At 31.2% G+C, this 17,159-nt stretch overlaps 1 protein-coding gene across 3 annotated transcripts in view; it reads left to right on the plus strand.

Annotated features, from left to right (window-relative positions):
* The window catches only part of LOC148304510 (uncharacterized), a 178,121-nt gene that overhangs the window by 136,168 nt on the left and 24,794 nt on the right, over positions 1-17,159 (plus strand). For all 3 annotated transcript variants that reach the window (XR_015838339.1, XM_088268231.1, XM_088268232.1), the window contains exon 5: positions 12,597-12,701. Coding sequence is in view for 2 of the 3 variants with exons in the window: in XM_088268231.1 (XP_088124357.1) it covers positions 12,597-12,701 (105 nt within the window). In the remaining variant the exon portion in view is untranslated. The remainder of the gene's footprint in view (positions 1-12,596; positions 12,702-17,159) is intronic.

The following is a 17,159-nucleotide window of genomic DNA, read 5'->3' on the forward strand; positions in this document are numbered from 1 at the left end:
TATATATATATATATATATATATATATATATATATATATATATAATAAAACCCTTATCCGCACCCCAATGGTGCATAGGGCACTGCGTCATATAAACGCAGTGTTATCTTGATCGTTTACACATGAAGGAAAGGTGATCAGCCCTCCGCTTCAGGTACCAGTCCAGGGTAATATTGAATAAATATTACAGTGAAAAAATCACTTATATTTATTTGACCCCCCCCTGGGAATCGAACCCGGGACCTCCAGAACGGTAGCCGAGCGTGCTGACCATTACACTACGGAGGCGGACTATATATATATATATATATATATATATATATATATATGTATATATATATATATATATATATATATATATATATATATATATATATATATATATATATATATATATATATATATATATATATATATATATATATATATATATATATATATATATGTGTGTGTGTTATGTGTGTGTGTGTGTGTAGTTTATGGTCTTGAATTTAATTTAAATATTGATCGCCAAAATCATCATCACAATAAAATAATTATTCATAAAACAAATAAAGTTTTCCAAATTTTTTACCTTACCATACAAAGAACATTTAAAAATAAATAATAAAAATAAATTGTACTTGAAATGAACTCCACCAACAAGACACATAACGTTTTATCGATGGAGCTTGGTGGATACATTTATATTAAAGAAATAAATTAAATAAAAATATATAGTAATAAAAACTACAATTTGAGAGGATGGTATCAATAATAATAATAATAATGATTCTGTTGAATTAAACGCTCGTTTCAAATTAAATAAGAAAGCTCCTCCGGCTAATAGGTCCTATAAAGTGAAAGATAATAATTATATCGTCGAGAAAGGATGATTAATATTTGTAACCTACACAATTACCTATTAGCCTGTTCGTCATCGCTAGCCAATCGCGGTATACTTTACGACCTAGTACTATAATTACGTTTGGTTGTTTCTAGTAATTCCGTTCTGCTTTCAACTGTTGGCAGTAATATTAACTACGTTACCAGTTACTATTACCCGCTACAAAGCTACTAGAATCAAGCAACTATAATAGATGATACACTACCAACTTGCACTTTCCTCCAATCGCGACCGCAAAAAGGTACTTTATTAAATTATGGACAATAGAATAAAAAAGGTTATTAAGCATAAGTTTAGTTTTATTTGTACAACTTTTACTTTAACTAAGTAGTTTTTATTTATCTCATTTCATTCTGGCTAGAGAGATAATTTTTAAACGGATTTTTTAAAATATTTTGTATCCAAATTTATGTTCACAAATACTAGATAGAAGTTATTCATACAAAGATATTTAATGATATCTCAACAAAGAAATCTATTGAGATGGGATAATTTAAGTCTAAGCAATTATATTTCGTCCGCCTCTGTAGTGTAATGGTCAGCACGCTCGGCTACCGTTCTGGAGGTCCCGGGTTCGATTCCCAGGGGGGTCAAAAAAAATAAGTGATTTTTTCACTGTAATATTTATTCAATATTACCCTGGACTGGTACCTGAAGCGGAGGGCTGATCACCTTTCCTTCGTGTGTAAACGATCAAGATAACACTGTGTTCATATGAAGCAGTGCCCTATGCACCATTGGGGTGCGGATAAGGGTTTTATTATTAATTATACGGCACTCGATTTTAAATTGGCTGCGTATTGTATTTTATATTGTATGGTATAAAGGTAGGTAGTATCTAAAAATAGTATATGTAATGGATCACTGACACCAACCAATGACATATTTACAAACAAAACTGAGTTCACCCAAAACATTATAATATTTTCTTCTCACCCTTACCCCCACCTAATGGTACATATGACACTGCATAGTTTTGACGCAGTGTTATCTTGAACGTTATTCCCATGACGACAAGGTGATTGATTACTCTTGCACTTCAGGTACCAAAACAGGGTTATATTAAATTAATAAAAGGGTGAGAAATCACTTACATTATTTTTACCCTCCCCCCCCCTGGGAATCGAACCGGGTGCTTTTAGCACGGTGTAATAATCTAAGAATATAGATTTTTAAAATAATAATTACAACCGTGTTAAACACTGCGTTGTCGTAATGCAGTGCTTACCTATCTTAATGACATATTACTGAGTACCTACTTCATATTTAAAAATACCAATTAATAGGGTCTTTTTTTAGATAAATTTGTACATATTTCATTTTTTAATTTACAGCTATACTTTCCGTCAACGATAATACAGGGTGGCACAATATTAATCACCCTATCGGAAGATGTTATCATTTTTTCAAATGGCGTCGTACGTCAATCATATTTGAAATTTGTGAACAAGACAGCTGCATAATACAAACGAATTGATAAAATGGACACATAATATGTATCAACACTGTTGGTAGCCACTTGACGGATATCATATTTTCCCCTATTTTCATAAAGATTTCTACCAGTCAAAAATCTTTTTTTTATTCAGTAAAAATGTTATTCAAAAATAAAATGGGATTATTTATTTAACGCTACTCTGAATCTGTTTGTATACTACAGCTTTCTAGTTCACAAATCGCTCACTCCTTTCAAGAACGTCATAAATAAAAAAACTTGAGTTTTCAGGAGAACGCTTTTAAAGTTTAAAAATAAAACACAATGTATTAAAAATAAATATCAAGCCACTTATTGAACTTTTTACTGTACAACAGATCTTTTAAGGTAAAACCTGGAGGTTTTTTTCTCCATTTGAAAAATATTTAATATATTTAAAAAAAGAATTAAACAATACATTTTCTTCAAACTACAAAAACAACATTTTCTGCCCTGTGGCGAGTAAATATTAAGTTAAAAATATGCCGCTTTTGCTGGGATATTACTACATTTTCTGGGCATTTTGAAAACATGCACAACTCAAAATTGTTAATTTTTGATTTATGACGTTCTTGAAAGGAGTGAGCGAAATGTCAAATATGATTGACGTAGGGTGAGTAATGTTGCTCCAACCTGTATTATGTGCCTACCGAACATTGTACTAGAACTTACTAAAGTAAAGTTCCATGATTTTTTAAATAATACAATGTATTATTTTATTCATTGCAATATGACGTTTATTGTGCATTATGTGTACTGTACTGTAAACGGATGCAAGGCAAAGTTGAATGTATATAAGTCAAGGTTATCTATGCTAGCGATTGCTCATTAAATTATATAGAGTTGGTGGTTGGTATGCAGACGCGTTAATTATACAGAGTAACAGAGTGTTATCTCTCTAATTATGGGAATAGTTTACTGATATATATCAAATCATACATTCCCATGCGCTTATAATACATTTCTACTCAATTTGTTAGTCTAGCACAGGAGTCGGCAACGTGTGGCTCTTTCTTTGTCAAATTAAAAATGAAATTTTTTGAAAAGTTTTGTTTATTTTTTTAATTCTGTGCATATTAATTTTTAGTTCGGTCGATTGGGGATTTAAATATGTTTCTTTAAAAATACTTGTAGGTTCCTTTAAACATTCAATAAATTCAAGTAAATTATTGTACATTAAAAATAGGTTTTATAAAAAAAATCAACTTTGTTTTAACCAAGACAAAGTTGTTTTATTGTATAAAGTATATAAAATGTGCCACAAAGTATCTGCGACAGACATTCAAAAAATAAAAATTGGCTCTTCAAAAATTTCCAAACCGTTTTGCTACTCACGTTTGTCTCTTTTGGTCCAAGAGGTTGCCGACCCCTGGTCTAGCATAAGTGAATCTTTATCAATTCAGCAATTATAAGTAGTTATTCGATACAATGTAAAAAGTGTTATTTTGTATTAATTGATTATTCATTAGGTTTTAGATTTCCTATTCTTTGACTGAATACCTACTTGCTTACAGTTTTTGGTAGGTTATAAAAATAAGCCAATTGCTCAAAGTGAATTAAGGCTGAGATCTCAAACGTGGAAATGAGAACGCTATCGGCCGCGCTAGGGGCTAGACGTCGTTCTTTTTTTTACATTTTTTAACTCCTTACCTTTCAATAACTCTTTTATTTTCAAAACCATATAAATATTCAAGAAAAACTTAATTTTTCAACACAAAAACTGTGTTTTAAGAAATAAATTCAATTACGTCAAATGTTACTTGGGTTTAAAGAAAACTCAATTGTGGGCTTTTGATTACTGGGCCTTGATAATGATAAAATAAGTTTAAAATGGAGAAGGTTGTCTATAAATGTCTACATCGAGAGCTATGTTTATCTTGGCTCCTCGCCTTAACAGTAATTAACTATTTTCACGTTATTTTTTCTCATTTTATCAATACGTATTTACTGTCCATTAACTCCTAAAACCATAAATTAGTATATGGCTAATTTCATTTCGCAATTCAAATCAGATCACATACTCGTACGTATACTTTCCAAAGAATATACGAACCAAATAAATTGAATTTTATTTATTTTTGCATTTCAAATATTTTTGCCACAAAAAACGCGCTTAGAGTGTCAGATTTGCCACAAAAAACGCGAGTGTCAGAAATGAAGACTCTAAAAAGCATATCAGGCAAGAGTCTTCGAGATAGAATAAGAAATGCCAGGATCGGGGAAATATGCGAGATCGAAGATGTCGTTGCGGGGGGAAAGCAACGAAGGAGACAATGGTATGCTTATGTGAGGAGAATGGAACCACCCAGACTCCCCCACATCGCACTGTACGGCCAACCCCATGGTAGACGACTATCGGGCAGACCACCAAAGAGATGGGTTTGGCCGATAGCTGGGAGTCGACATCGCAGGAGGCTAATCCCTCTTAAAAATAGGCCACAAGGCCTACAACAAGATGAAGAAGAAGAAATATTTTTGACGCAAGAAATTCACATTTGAAGTAAGTACGTCATTGGATGGTTCGCAATTTATTTTTATTACAGACGACTGTAATGTTTACAACTGTAATCAAAATAATGCCGGCGTTTAGCGTTCATTAGCGCCGGAAGTTCAATGGCGATAAAAAAACGGGATGATCATAAGATAAGTATAGGGGTACTCGTATATATAGTACGGACGCATTGCATATTGCATAAACCGATTGAGAAAACCGCTATACCCATTGAGAATATATTTTAAGACCAACTTATATACACACACATACACACAATCTGGTGGTGTCAAAAGTCTAAATAATCGGAGGATATGTAAGGATGTGAAGGGAAGTGTATGTCAGGACAGAAGAGGGTGGCGTTCCATCCTCTATGCCTACCCCTGCAAAAAAACGCAGTTAGGAAAAAGTTGTTTTTTAGAAAATTTTTAAAAAAAAATTAGTGTTTAAATCATTGCAACGTAAACGTAACAAGGGACATTTATCTAAATTTTTATTTTCATATATCCTTTTTCAATTTTAAATTCAGCGTTATCATTTATGTAATAAAATTTCTCAAAAAGTAATAAAGCTGAATCCTTAATTTTTGAACCAAGACATTCCCATCTAAATACATTTTTTGTCCCTGTAAGATATCAATCAGTATCCTTTAGAATTTCTTAAGTAAGTAAATACGCTACTACGTTAAAAATTGCACTAAAAATTACTTAGTTTTTACAGCTTTCTATAACAAAAAATCATGTAACGTAGAAGAGTCTTTTTTGTTTGTGAAATCTTCTATTAAATATGATTACAAAAGTAACTGAAATTTTCTTTTACGAAAAAGATTACGATGACAGTCATCAGTCATCGCCTCATTATCTATTTACGTTTTTGTTTTACCAGATTATCAAAGAACGAGCTATGAATTGGAGAAATTAATTGGATATTAAGTGGTGTTTGAAGAAAATATGAGATAAATCGTGAAGTGAAAGTTTTTTTTTAAATTGGGCCTCTATCGCCTATTTCAATAATAAAAAAGATTTTCTAGTGCCGATGCGTTATTTTTTATAGAAAATTTCTCTTAGATAATGAGAAAGCTGTTTCATAATCATGTTAATTTTGGTATTCATTTCGGTTGACACCCATAAATTCAATATTAATGTAACCTTTAGCTTGTACTTGTTGCCACTCCTGTATAAGAATGGGTGGTCATTATAAAGTCAAGAACGTTTCGCTTACGTATGTAGATACAAACCTCCATTGTCGCCTCTACAAGATATTCACACAATAGATATCGTAATATGTGAAAGTGTGGACATTAATAAAGACACTCATTTTTATATAACGTGACACGTATTTTAATTGCGTTGATATTATTAAGACATGTTAACAAGTAAATTTACAGACGTTTATTAGTACATTACATATATAGTCTTTGAAATATTTAAAGCATCAACTTTGTGAATCATTGTAATATATGGTATTTTGGAGAAATAAAAAAATATATACTTATGTAGGGTTTTTTTTATTTGGTTCTTAAACTGACAACATTATTTCTACAGACTGTCAATTTGATAGTTGACAGTTGATTTGTAGTTAGTGCGTTTTTCGATAACACCATGAATAGACTGAATGACCATTTTGCGCGTCGAAGGTTCGATGTTAGCATGATCCTCAAAAGAGGAAAAATCAACGCAAAATTTTGTTCACCGATGAGGTACATTTTTAGTTAAATGTCTACGTCAATAAGCAGAATTGCCGAATTTGGAGTGGAGAAAACCCAGAAGCCTTTGTCGAAACGCCCTTGCATCCATTAAAAGTCACTGTATGGTGTGCTTTATGGGCAGGTGGAATCATTGGCCCACATTTTTTAAGGCGATGCCGGCCACCACAGAACCGTGATTACTGACTTCTTCGCACCTCAGTTGAATGGCATTGATGTGACAGAGCTGTGATTTCAACAAGATGGCGCAACATACCACATGGCGGGTGCCACCGTCAATTTATTGCGGGAAATTGAAATTTATATACTTACTTCTTAAAAAAACACCTTTAGTATACTAACGTTTCTATTATTCGTGTCTTTTGAACATGGAAATATGTACTAAGATGATTTTCAAGATAATCATGATTCTCATATTTATAATTTTTATGCCGTTATGGTTGAGTTTTTTGCTATCTACGGCTTTAAAGAACAAATTTATTAAAAAATATTGAACAAAATATTTTACAGAGGAAAATAATTGAAGAAGAAAAAACTCCCTCTATATAGGTCCCGAAACTTCTAAAAAACCCCGAAAAAATGTATATGGCAATATCTCCCGCTAAATATTAAATTTAAACTGTAAGTCAAAATTCATGCCTAATCATATAATTTTTACTACTTTTTAAACTAGTTTTCACCCAAACATTCAATGATTTTTAAAATGTATTTTGTTATATTTATATATAGGTGCTACTCTCTCGAGTTCCATCTTTTAAGATTATTTACCAACAAAACTCTTGCAAACACTCCTCAATTGCCAACATTAGCATAATTCGACACTTATGTAGGAATTCCACGTTTTCCTTTTCGTTTATCTCGTAGATGTAAATACATACATTTCCCGCCAGAAGTGACGTTTAGAATAAAATGGCTGCCGATCTTTTGACATGCAAATGTACTGCGCCTATACGCATCAACATGCACACATGTACACAATAAACAATAATAAACTAACCCGCATTGTTCTTGATTCGTTGTTTGGCATTGGCAAATACCTACTTGTTAGACAATGCACGATGTTTAAGGAGTTTATTTATTATTCTGACCCGCAAACTTTCGCTGAATTGTTTGTAATGTAAAGTGAAGCGTTTCCATTAATTTCATAGCAACATTTAGCTCTAATAGCATCTTGCTATGTAAATTAGGTACTTATCAACTTATTATTTTGACTTTCGTAAGAAAATAAGCTGTAGACTGTCGAAGTAAAAAGCAAACAGCTTAGAAATTACCATATATATATAACTTTTTTTTAAATACAGACATCCCTCGTTATTCGGGACGGTTTTACAGATATATTGGATAATGATAATGATATTGGATAATGATAATGTCGGGTTGTGGTCCCGTGGTTAGTGTCGCGGACTCTTAAGTCAGAGTTTCTCGGTTCGAACCCACTCTACCACAGTTTGATTTTAATAATAAGCCGCTTAGGCTCACGGAAATAGTATGAAATAAAAACAAAAATATTTATCTTTTATTTTAAGAAGATATGGTAAGAAGAAGATATATCATATATTCAAGTAATATGGATTCTGGATGATTCTGGCAGAGGAATGCTCCTACTGAATACGGATTTGATAATATTACGGACAGTTCGACAGCTTTTTAACCACTAGACTACAGAGAAATAATAATTTTAAATAGGGCTTTTTTCCAAAGAAAAAAGGTCCTGAAACTCACTTCATGTCAAGCCTTTTACTAAAAAAAATACATTCAAATATCATTTAAATATTCATTACAATATCAAATTTTATTATTTTGACGAATTGTATGAATAATGATTGTAATTACGTAAGCGCAAACATTGTTTCGTCCAATTGCTTTTGAAAAATAAAAAATAAAAATATCCGTAAAAAGGGCCGGAACGCCGTTCACCGCGTTACATGAAAAAATCCCTGGTTTTAAATAAGCGGTGCTCTATGCGTAATTTGGAAAATATTACAAAAGATTATACCTACAATTGATTTGATTATTACATACACATGTGTATGTACTCCTATTATGTAGAATGTAGATTGCACAACGTTTCAAAGATTACAATATTCTCATTTTAACAACATCACAAAAAGGCATTGAAAACAAAATTTGAATAGGTCAACATATGATTACATACTCGCACAAGATACCCGTAAGAGGTGTGAAGTAATTGAAGTGAAAGTGCTTCGGTTCATCGAAAGGAGATTTAATGGAAGATGCACTTTGGTTATTCATACTTTATGGCTAACAGGAAGATTACAGATTATAATTTATCTCTCTTCTGAACTCCATAGATTTCCTTATACGCTTTCGAAATTGCACTCTGCCTTCAAGATTAATGAGAAATTAATTAAGCTTCTAGATTTTGAAATAGATTAGGTGTACATATATTATACTTTCCCCTTCTTTAACAGCTTCCATATATCTCTATTGGACCCTAACCATCTTAAGAACATTTTTCTGTCTTGCATCTTTCCTCTCTTCTCTTTCTTCATATTTCCATTTCTCGGACAAACTATTATTCCATGATCACCGCGACATACTTTTTGCTAACGATTAATTGTTATTCATTTTTATATTTTTTAAAAATCTCAACATGGATGAAGAAGTATATGGAAGTCTGGGCATTCACAGGACTTACGACCGAGTGACGGCTTGGTTAAGTGATCACTTTACACTCGTGTAACATTCACCAATTCTACCCATGATTGACAACCACACTACTCAAATTCTTAAAACTTCTAGATATATTGATCAAACTCGTAACACAGTATGCGTAAGTTCACAATAACTATGGTGGGATGAGGAAAGCTTTTATTAAGCAGAGACCTTTTCCCTTTGTGCGTGAGGTCCGAATCCAGAATTATATTCATTTTCTTGAAAAGTGCTTGAAAACGTAATTTTCAATTTATTTTAGCTTTATAATGACCAGTTAATTTATCAACAACATTTTGAGTGTGTTAAAATACTTGTTCACAAATCTCGATTATCTCCAATTAGGAGTTATTTATAAAATCTGGATTATCTCCAATTATGGTCATAAGCCCTATTCCATATTTTTCTTCATCTATGTTGAGATGCCAAATAGTAAAGAAATATCTAGTTTTAGGTATGCGAGAGATAAGAATATATCTTAATTAACAAATTTTATTAAATATGGTCTTATTTTCTATCTAAAATATTTGTGATTTAAAATACAAGCATATTATTTAGTAACTACCAGTTTGTCACGTTGAAAACCGATTATTAAGCATATAATATATGTGATCAAAGCTAGAAAATATAATAATAAAAAAAATACCTCAAGATTTACAAATGTTTTTCGTAAACGATACGATTGCAAATTTCTTGCCTTACAAAACATTGCATTATTAATTTTATGCGAGCGTTAACAATTAGTATCACGAAGATATCTTCCAACATTTTGAGTGTGTCCAAATACTTAATTGTCCAGCCTATGACGGTCGTAAGCCCCGTAAATGCCCAGACTTCCATATTCTTCTTCATCTTTGATGAGATGTCAAAAAAAAAAAAAAAAAAAAAATAATAATAAGATATCTTCCTGTTTTTTCAATGTCACATTATTATAAATTACTTATTATGTTTTTTTATAATTTTTAGACACGGTAAGATTATGTAAGAGTTATAACAAAATGAGTTGGACAAACAATTAGCTACGCATTTCGCTTTTGAACGTGCCATTATTCCATATTCAAATTAAGTCATAGACAAAACGTCGAAAAAAATGAAATAGTGTTTGCACTATACGGAAAAGAACATTTATATCTAGGCAGGTACGTGGACTGGATTATTGCCACCTGTATTATAAATATATGCAATGGTGAAAGATAGATTTAATCCGTCACATCGGTAATCGTTATAAGCGTTGTAACATAATGCGATTTGATGATGTTTTACTGGTAGACTAAATGTATGGTGATGGGACATTTCACTCCAGATGGCAATTTTAGGTAAGGGTGCCATAATCAATAAATTAAAAGGGAAAACAATGCCATTTCTGTAGAAAAAATCAGAGGAATTGTATGTCTTGAGTTAGATTCATGAAGCGGAGGGCTGATCACCTTTCCTTCATGTGTTAACGATCAAGATAACACTGCGTTTATATGATGCAGTGCCCTATGCACCACCGGGTGCAGATAAGGATTTGAAGAGTTAGATTCAGAGTTCAGTATTTTCCAATTTTGAGAGTGAGCTGTCCGCATACCCTTTCCCTCTGGGTATCAATAGCGATGCAACAATAACATTTGCTATTGTTGCATTATGTAACAATTCAAATATCATACCTTACTGGGATTTTGTAGTATATTGTCAAGAAAATTACGGGTTTGCTAATGAAGCTTCTTACGGATAATTCGACAAGGGAACCTAGGTCTTGGCCAAGAATTATTTCAATATAGAAGGCACTGGACTGGCTAAAAGCTGCGTGTTAAAAAATAATGAATTATTAAGTTTTAGTTTTAGTTCGCGCTCTGCTTTCAGTCAAGTGGAAACATCCGTTAAATAACTAAAAGAAATAGAACACAAAATGGTGGTCACGCAAACTTGTATGTAGCGAAGAGTATTCCCGCGTGAATTCGAACAAAACTTCTCAACTATTTCTATTAACAGTATGGAATTAACTCTGTAACCTCATTCCTGAAGGCTTTAATTGGGAGCACAGAAAATTTAATAACATTACACCTGTGTTATCAAATACTACTGTCTAATAGACGTGGACCGTTCTCGAACGACCGGATCTTAAGGATCCGTTCAGATACACTGATTGAGGAATTCGTTCACTAAAGTAATACGTGCACTTACTCATTCAATAGTTCAATTAAAAGGTGAGATTTTTATTTGGTCGTTAACTGTTGTCGTTGATAGGATTTTTTATTATAAAATTTATCCCCTCCTTACACTTTGCTATCACGGTTTTATTTAACAAATTTTGCTTTAAAGTTACACGAACAAATGACAAATTGACTTAAACGATCCATCGTTTGACTGATCCGTTTTTAATGATCGAATCACTTAGGTAATATGGATCCACTGATCCGATTATGACCGATGATGTATAAACAGTGAGCTAATGTGGAATCATCTCATTTTTTACTAGCGTTAGCGTGTTGACTATACTAAAAAACCGTATGTGAAAAATATTTTATACGATGTATTTAATATATTATTAGCGTTGTATTCGTCCGTTTTGTACACGTTAGATACTATATTTATCATATTTTTTACTACAGCTGTTTACAACACTTTATTATTTTCTTTTAATAATAATACAATACAATGCCTTTATTATTAAAATGACCTACTTATTGTATTTTTAGCAACCAGAATGCTTATCATAGATAAGACGAAAGTGGAGGCTAAAAAACAAGTTGTAACATTGACCTAGAAAAATGTTTTTGGGATTTCCTATGATTTGGAAATAATTATCGTCACGATAGTTTGTGACTAATGTTGAAAAGCGCTGTGTTCGTGCAATGTAGAATAATTATATTTTGTATATTAGTAACGTAAGCTTAGTGCCTAAAACACTCTATAAAAGCTCTTAGCTTTAACGTCAAAAGCGCAAAGTCAAAAATTTGTTAAATAAAATGTTGTGTTCAATACGACCTCTTTGCATTCCCGCCGATAGAAAAGTAAGAATTATTTATCTTTGTGATTTCTAGAGCGATTTTGAACCTTTCAAATTTTGCTTTAAAAAAAGTAAATAAAGAAAATAAAAATGTAAATACTATATGGTATGTTTAGGTGACGTGTGTGATTTTTTAAATAGATATTAAATTTGCAAGTTTTTTATAAAAATACTGTTAAATTTAAAGTTAAATAATGTCACAAGGCCTTCGCGAAAATCTTGAAGGTATACTTAATAAATATTATAGGCGTCTAAACTAAATAAAAAAAAAATTAAATTAAATAAGATAAATCTGAATATATGGCAACACTGCCCCACACACAAGCGTCCTTATATAACGTACATATCTCACAATTATGATTATTTTGTTTCCAGATGGCGGTAGCTGATCAACTCCATTTTATGGAGGGTCAAATATCCAGATTGGAGCACGAGATACAGAGAAGGGATGACATCATTCAAACCCTCAGAAATAGCAAGGTTTGTAATAACATAATAATGGTCACAATAGACCTAATATGGTCGCAGTGACATAAGGGATGCATGATCCCTCGACCTCACAAAAAAAACCTAATAATGTTTTATTTACAAGCCTTTACATTTTCACCCTACGCTTAATATTATACTATTGCAATAATTAAAATATATTTTAAAATTAATTTACTTTTTTTCATGATACTTTCGGGCGTCTTTTATTTTATTTTTATACTGAGTTATATTTGTGTTTTTATTATCAACACAAATATTTCAATTTCATACTATTTCTGTGAGCCTAAGCGGCTCATTATTAGAAAAAGGTATCAAATTGTGGTAGAGTAGGTTCGAACCGAGAAACTCTGACTTAAGAGTCCGCGACACTAACCACGGGACTATACCCCGACGCTATCTTATAATATATTTTAACCCTTTGTCATTATGCAATGTATAGCTGATGAAAACTTACATATTACAGATTGCGCATGAAAAAAATTCTCACAGTTAGTATACACAAACCAAACCGCATATTTTAGCGGTACAATTATGAAATATTCACATCTAATTTTTGACCATTGAAAGATAGTCCATTTTTCAAATCAGATATCATAATTTCGTTTAAAAAAAAATCGTACATTGATTGACATCTTATAAGAAAGAAGGTATGCAGTTTGAAAAAATTGATGAGGCAAAAGTTTACAAAAATCTGTCAGATTAAGTGATATATGATTTAGAAAAAAATGACACGACGAATAACACAAATATATGAACTATATGACAAATCTTGATTGATACATATAAGATATAGAATCCATTGAATCTGTAGTATTGTTTCAAGGGATCAATCTTATTTGATTATTATTACTATAATATTCACTATCATTTTTCTTCTTCATCTTCAAACCTCTCCGCACCCGATGGTGGATAGGGCACTGCATCATATAAACGCAGTGTTTTCTTGATTTTTCACCCATGAAGGAAAGGTAATCAGCCCTCCGCTTCAGGTACCAGTCCAGGGTAATATTAAATAAACATTGGAGTGAAAAATCACTAATATTTATTAACCCCACCCCCCTGGAAATTGAACCCGGTACCTCCAGTACGGTAGCCAAGCGTGCTGACCATTACACTACGGAGGCGGACATCATTTTTAAGATACATAAATTGAATATGCCATAAATCCTTGTATATAATAGGCAAGAAGAATTTTCTAAGGCACCTAATATATATATATATATATATATATATATATATATATATATATATATATATATATATATATATATATATATATATATATATATTGGATATATTACCAAACAATTCAAAACAGAATTCTACCAACTGTCTGCAGTTACAATAAATAAGACAAAAGATAATGAAATAGTATTTATTTACTCTTTTTGTACTTTCTTTCACTACTAAAAAAATCATAGTTTAATAAATTGGAAATATATATATATATATATATATATATATATATATATATATATATATATATATATATATATATATATATATATATATATATATATATATATATATATATATATATATATATATATATATATATATATATATATATAATAATAATAAAACCCTTATCCCTACCCCAATGGTGCATAGGGCACTGTGTCTTATAAACGCAGTGTTATCATGATCGTTTTACTTATGAAGGAAAGGTGATCAGCCCTCCGCTTCAGGTACCAGTCCATGGTAATATTGAATAAATATTACAGTGAAAAAATCACTTATATTTATTTTTACCCCCCTTGGGAATCGAACCCGGGACCTCCAGAACGGTAGCCGAGCGTGCTGACCATTACACTACGGACAAATATATATATATATATATATATATATATATATATATATATATATATATATATATATATATATATATATATATATATATATATATATATATATATTTATATATATATATATATAATATATATATATAAATATATATATATATATATATATATATATATATATATATATATATATATTATATATATATATATATATATATATATATATATATATATATATATATGTATATATATATATATATTTATATATATTTTTAAACCTCCTTATGTACCTACTAGAATATTTATCATGTTGCTTTATTTATTTGGAAAGTCCAGGGTCTCTCTTAGTATTTACCTTCGACTTCCTCTTCTTCAATCAGCTTGACGTTTATCTTCGGTCATCGTTTTATTACTATAATGACCTCTTGATAATTATTTTTTAATCGTTAATCAAAAGATATATTTATACTTACTATGAGCCCACGATCTACGACCCAGAAGGATGCGAACTTTTAATTATCAACCGGATGTATTAATATAACTATTACGTATGTTTTAAAAATATGTTTTGTAGTGATGGAAAGATTTATAAAGACATACAAAGGTGAGTAAATGCCAGGACCAGAGTGAATGGCGCACTGAGATCAGTTGTAGCAAATAAAAGCCTTACAGCGGAAGCTAAACTGGCAGAGCACAACGGAGTAATGGTACCAACCCTAATGAAAGAAGGATGAAAGTAGACTGAATGCAGTTAAAATGCGATCTCTCAGATGAATGTGCAGCAGAACGATGGATGATAGATGTTCGAATGGTGAAATGAGGAAATAATGCGAGGCAATGAAATAAGGAAATAATGAGATAAGCATTATCAATCAAATTAAGAAAGGTGTGTTGAGGTGGTTTGAACATGTGGAACGATTAAGTGAGGAAAGAACGGTAAAACAAATATATAATAGGTGACTGAAGTTGGAAACAGGAACAGAGAAAGACTGAAGAAAACTTGTCATAATCAAGTATTTCAATTACTTAAAAGTCAGGTCAGTAGCCTGAATAATCAGCAGGTATATATACGAGGAGATGCATGAAAATAAAAGTGGCGAAAAATATTTGTGTTATGTGCTAAGGTATTTTAAGATGATCATGAATAACTCGCTAGTACTTTGACTTTGGTTTATTATAAATAAGTATTACTAGATTGCTCTAAGTGAGTGATTGGTTTCTAGAAGAGGCAAATCTAGATTGCGCTTGCTAGACTTTGCGGGTATGCCCGCGATGGCGGCTATATTGTTTCCCCAATATATCACGAACATACCTACATTCCTTACGGTTTGCAAATACAGGGTGGTATGGTGTTCTATTCTCTCGTCCTACTCCTGTAATTAAGCGGCATGATGGTCAGTTAGTTTAAAATATTGTCAGAAGACTATCTGCAAGTCTAGTATATTATTAAGTCACACAACCACGACGACAAAGACTTACCTATAGTTGAATGACCGGTAAGGTGATATAAGGAAGGATTACTTTTGATGTAAGCATAGTATTATGTGATAATATTATAATACCGGTCGCAGACTGGGGAGTACGATTCCAGATCCAGCATACTGGGATTTCTAAGGTTCATCAGACTTTTTTTTTAGATAAGAGTTGCATTTATTATTTACTTTGCTTTGTATGTATAAGGTTTATAGATTTGTGTATTGATTGATAAATCAAACACAGATTTTTTTCTACTAATTGTATTTTATTGTTAAAAAACCCAAATTAATATTGTGACAATTCGATCACTCCTTTCAAGAACGTCATAAATCAAAAAACTTGATTTTTCAGGAGAACGTTTTTAAAGTTTAAAAATATAACACAATGTATGAAAAATAAATATCAAGCCACTTATTGAACTTTTTACTGTGCAACAGATCTTTTTAGGTAAAACCTGAAGGTTTTTTCTCCATTTGAAAAATATTTGGTTTATTTAAAAAATAAATTAAACAATACATTTTCTTCAAAATGCAAAAACAACATTTTCTGCCCTGTAGCAGGTAAATATTGAGTTAAAAATATGCCTCTTTTGCTGGGATAAAGTACATTTTTTGGGTATTCCGAAACCATGCACAACTGAAAATTTACGATTTCTGATTTATGACGTTCTTGAAAGGAGTGAGCGAATTGTTTCGCATAGTTATGGTATTTTCAAACGAATGGGACATTCGTATTATGGTAACAATGTCCTTCACTATTTTTATCGTGAATAGTTTATTATTCAGTTTAAATTCATGGATAAGAGCATCTAGATAATTAATCAATTACAATTGACCATATTATCTTTAAATAAAACTTTTCAATTAAGTATGTGATTATTTATACATTTACTAGAAAGAGTATAGAAAATAATTATCCATTTGCAACGAGTTTTTCCCTCGTCAAACTCAATTGACTTGTACAGTTTAATCTACAATTTTCTGAAAAAGATTTGGTATTTGTATTCCAAAAACCAAATCGCAAAGCATTTTTAAAAACTTTATAAACAACGTAAGCAAGTGAAAACATTATTTCTTCATGCAATAAATCCTTAAATAATTAACCGGTAAATAACGGTTGTATTTTTATAAAATAAAAGATAATTTGTAAGCAACCAACTAAGTATAGTAAT

Source organism: Brachycentrus maculatus, unplaced genomic scaffold, assembly GCF_059751285.1.
Source record: "Brachycentrus maculatus isolate JH-2025_06_01 unplaced genomic scaffold, ASM5975128v1 h1tg000315l, whole genome shotgun sequence".
NCBI classification, from domain to species: Eukaryota; Metazoa; Arthropoda; class Insecta; order Trichoptera; family Brachycentridae; genus Brachycentrus; species Brachycentrus maculatus.